The 4,263-nt window shown below is 32.8% G+C and overlaps 1 protein-coding gene across 3 annotated transcripts; it reads right to left on the bottom strand.

Annotated features, from left to right (window-relative positions):
- Positions 1-219: 219 nt before the first annotated feature.
- On the bottom strand, positions 220-2,847 carry LOC109020459 (ADP,ATP carrier protein 3, mitochondrial-like). 3 transcript variants are annotated; one of them, XR_004801192.1, is made up of 4 exons: positions 2,776-2,847; positions 2,418-2,697; positions 1,286-1,385; positions 220-697 (listed from the first exon to the last, which is right to left on the bottom strand). XR_004801192.1 is itself a non-coding variant. In XM_035688895.1 (3 exons), exons 2-3 carry the CDS (start codon positions 1,364-1,366, stop codon positions 274-276), a joined length of 495 nt encoding a protein of 164 aa, XP_035544788.1. In that variant the 5' UTR covers positions 1,367-1,385; positions 2,108-2,409; the 3' UTR covers positions 220-273. The 3 variants fall into 3 exon arrangements, 1 of the variants encoding a protein (XP_035544788.1); XM_035688895.1 differs by lacking the exons at positions 2,418-2,697; positions 2,776-2,847 and adding an exon at positions 2,108-2,409 and having other exon boundaries at positions 220-687; XR_004801193.1 differs by lacking the exons at positions 220-697; positions 1,286-1,385 and adding an exon at positions 1,394-1,739.
- Positions 2,848-4,263: the final 1,416 nt, after the last annotated feature.

Here is a 4,263-nt window from a genome sequence, read left to right as displayed (position 1 = left end):
CACATTGGATTAGTTATCTTAAAGTTAAAATAATAATATAATATTATATATTTTAATAATATTTTACAAAAACAAATTGCAATATTTTATAAATACACTTCATATATTAATTAATAATTTACTTTTTACTTAAAATTATTTTTTCCAACTACCTGAGCCATAATTTGTCCCTCTACTTGAAATCAACCCTAGAAATTTCAAAAAAAAAAAAAGAAAAGAAAAAAAGAAATCAACCCTTGTGTCATACTGTTTGACATAAGCATACATATAATTCTAGACCAAATAACCATCTAGGGTCAAACAAAACCTTGGGAGACAAATGATATGGAGACAATGATCATCAATGTTCAGTAAAAGCTTCTCCCGAATTTGAAATTGGTAATAATTCGAAAGAGAGCAAATTATAATTGCGTATGAATCAAAAACCAACAAAATGAAATTAAGACCGCTTTGACAACCAAGGACAATGGGACCAGCATGGAGTATATTTGCACCAGCTTCCTTAAAGAGAGATTTGGGACCCTCATTCTTGAGGATTTGAGAGAATGTATCAAAGGAACTCTTATACTTGACGGTTTCACCAGATGTCATCATCATTCTTCTACAGACAGTGTCAATTGGATGGGATGCAAGGCCAGCACCATTCGTGATTACCCAACCAAGAGCAAAGCTAGCGAAGAAACTATCCTGAAATCATCTAGAATATGTGAGATTGCAATAATGTCAGTACGAGAATCATACAAAGTTAATATCCACATTCAACTCACTTTTTCATACACATTTAGAGCAAATTATTTAAGATAACCATGCCTTTGACATACTAGTTCTTAGTAAGGTAACTTCAAATTTAAGTATGAAAGTTATCACATCTCATATACACATCATGTGTAACAACCCAAAGAAAGTTCGAGCTATATCTAGAATTATACATTTAGTTAGAGCTTTTAGGAATCATGTGAAATCCAGTTCCAACTAGTAAGAAACAATGGTGGGATTTGGCACTGAGTACACCTTTATCATGTTCATTCCCTTCTACCATAGATCACCCGCCTGATGAGGGACCTAATGGGTATAACACAGTTACATTGTAAAATTAGTAGAACATGCATTTGTGTAGTTCTACTTCTGTCTTCAGTAGTGGTTTGAGAAACTCAACGCAAAATCATCAGTTTAGCTCTCACCAGCATATCAATATTTTGTAAGTATTTTATTTGCATTATATACATAGTACACTTATAGATTTAGGGCAAACATTTGATATTGAAAGCTTATCAATATCACTCACAACCAGTTCTCTTCTGAGGAAAAATAGTGTCCCACTTGATACATTGACTGGAATGAGGATAAGAAGTGCCAGGACTGTCATTGGTACAAAGATTTTTAAGCTGTCAAACAAAAGAGAAGAAATCAGTTACGAAAATGCTGACAAATCTGTCAAATCTAAATGCTTCAGCCAAGGTCATGAATAAATAGAAAAGATCATGAAAATTATTTGCTTGAAAAGTTGCAAATCAATACAAAATGCCAGTGTTCCCTTGTTTCTAGATTTCAATTTGCACTATACTGCTAATCTTTTTGGTTGTAGACAACAATGTTTCTGGGTGAATTCTCATAAGATGATATAACTTGAAGCTTGCAACTTTAAGGAAGATGAATTGAAAAGAAACAGTTCATCTGGATTCTGGACCATAGGTTCATGACTTCATTATGGACCATGGGCTTGATTTTCCAAGCTCAACCTAAAAAAAGAGCAATTAGGATTTCTTTGTAAAAAAACCAGATAAATTGCAATGAACCAATACCTAGAACTATTGAATACCATTAACTAAGAATAAATAATCTTTCAAACCTTAAAAGGGAAAGAGTCCAAAACTCTTAATCAATGCATGTAAGCGTGAAAAGGCCGTTATTAGGTTTCAAATATTAAAAATCTTCCCTACTATCTGGTCGTTATAAAATAGGGTACTTCTGTATTAAGCTACGAAGGAAATAAAGCTTGATAGAATGGAAAGGAAATAAAGGAAGTAGAATCTGTTGTGAACAACTTGATGGAATAGAATAAAACCTAAAAAGTGCAGTGAAAATGAGTTTGAGATCAGAAATGTACAGCGAAGTTTAAGCTCTTTCTCTGTGATCAAATAACTAATTTGAAACACAAAAGAAAACATGGCAGTTGCAAGGAAAAAGGTTGGTCCCACTATAGCAACTGCAGAGGAAATCCCCACTACAAGTGTGCAAACTCCTTAAATCCAACAACCCAACTAAAATTTGGATCTGAACAAGCAAAGAGTGGCAATAAATCTTGCAAGAAATCGTGAAGATCACAGCAATAAATCGTGCGAGACAATTTGGACGTGAAGATCACAGCAATGAATAGTGTGGCAAGAAAATTCCAAATGGCAACTTGAATTTAATACCTCCAATCAGAAATCTCGCAATCTCACGCTCTGCAGCATTTTGGAGTGGTATTTGAAATTTAAACGTTGGATCTTCCTAATTCCCTTCCACTGCAGCTGGAAAAAGGGGGTGGTCAGATTTTTTTAGGGTTTCTTGAGCTTTCTCGAGAAACGGCTTCAATCGTGTGGCAAGGTTAGGTATCCGAATGCCAATGCGCCTACCACCACTATTCCCGACCTAAGCAGCAGCCTCAGATCCGAGTGTTTGTAGGCGGAGCACGAGATAGAATCGAATAAAATACTGAGAGAAAAGGGAGAAGAGAGACTCAGAGAAAATGCACAAAGAATAGGGAGAGAAGAGCGAGGAAGAGAGACTTACCGTTTGGCGTGAAAGAGGACGGTGAAGAAGACGACCGAGGGAGAGAAGAGGGACGAACGAGGGAGAGAAGAGGGAAAGGAAACTTGTGGGTTTGAAGAGAGAAAAAAACGAGGGAAAGAGAGAGGTGAGGTTGATAAAAATCATAACATAATCTAGAGTGTGTGAACAGTGAATCGCCAATATTAGAGGAGAAAATATAAATCGTATTCTCCTGTACATAACAGCCACTGCACACTATGTATTGGGTGAAAAAAAAAAAAAAAAACCACAGCACCGGTGTACTGTGGATATGGGCTGATGCCCAGAATAGCTCATATTAGAGAATCTTCTTAATTTACTGTAGCTCAAGTGTTGAGATTTGTAGCATTGGCTAATTCAATGTGAATGTTTTTTTATCACATATAACAAAATTGAAAAATGATAGTTACAATCGTATGTGTGCAAGCGTCATATAATTATTTTTAAAAAAATGAATGAATACAAAATTCACATAAAAATAATAATTTTTAATGATAAATCTTATTTTTTTTCAAAACGATTATATGATATTTATATATTTCACGACTGTACGTAGCATTATTCAATAAAATTATAGACTTGCACATGCTCTTATTAGGTATAATGCTAAACCCATTAGGCGGTTGTAAGCTAAATTTAACTCGACACGTGTTGATGAGTCCTTGTCGGGAGTTGGTATCAGATTCGGTAGATTTGTGACATCTGACTTGTCTAGGACTCTAAATTGGTTATGGGTTCCGTTTAGGAAGTTCAAACAGTGGTCCATTTATTTTGGGTTACTGTTATTAGGGTCCTATTTTTCGGTGGGTAGTTACCACTTTTGATATTTAAAATGAAGTTATCAATAAAAATCGACTTCAAAATAATATTTTATAACGAATAATGTTAAATATAGGTATAAGTTGCTTGTAACATAGGTGTCGCCTGGGTGGAGACCCTACTCCTAGTGTCACTTGGATCTGATATTTTTAAGAATATCTTATTATTAGTGAACTGTTTAAAAATATCAATATTTTTTATGTTTATTTTTGTCACATGTCACTCCACCATTGGAGATGATATAACCAACTTAACTGAGTGTTTCAATTTTTGGGATAATGAAAGTGTTTTATCTCATCTTATCTTATATCATAATTATAATTTTTTAAATTTTTACACAAAATATAATAATTTTTTTAATTTTTTTAAATCTTAAAATAATAATAATATTAAAAAATAATATATTTAATAGTATTTTATTTAATTTTTATTTAAAATCATCTCATCTCATATCACTATCCAAACTGCACCTTAATAACAAAAAGATTAAAATTAAAAATACAAGAATTTCAAAGCTGAAAACTAAAATATATGAAGAAATATGTCTTGCCCAAAATTTAAAAAAAAAAAACTAAATATGTCTTAAAAGACTAACAACAAAAACTAATTTAATATTGAGAAATGATTTGTACAAGTTTTAAATAAATAAAT

Source organism: Juglans regia, chromosome 3, assembly GCF_001411555.2.
Source record: "Juglans regia cultivar Chandler chromosome 3, Walnut 2.0, whole genome shotgun sequence".
In the NCBI taxonomy this organism is placed as follows: Eukaryota; Viridiplantae; Streptophyta; class Magnoliopsida; order Fagales; family Juglandaceae; genus Juglans; species Juglans regia.
This window is presented reverse-complemented; position numbering and strand designations above follow the sequence as displayed.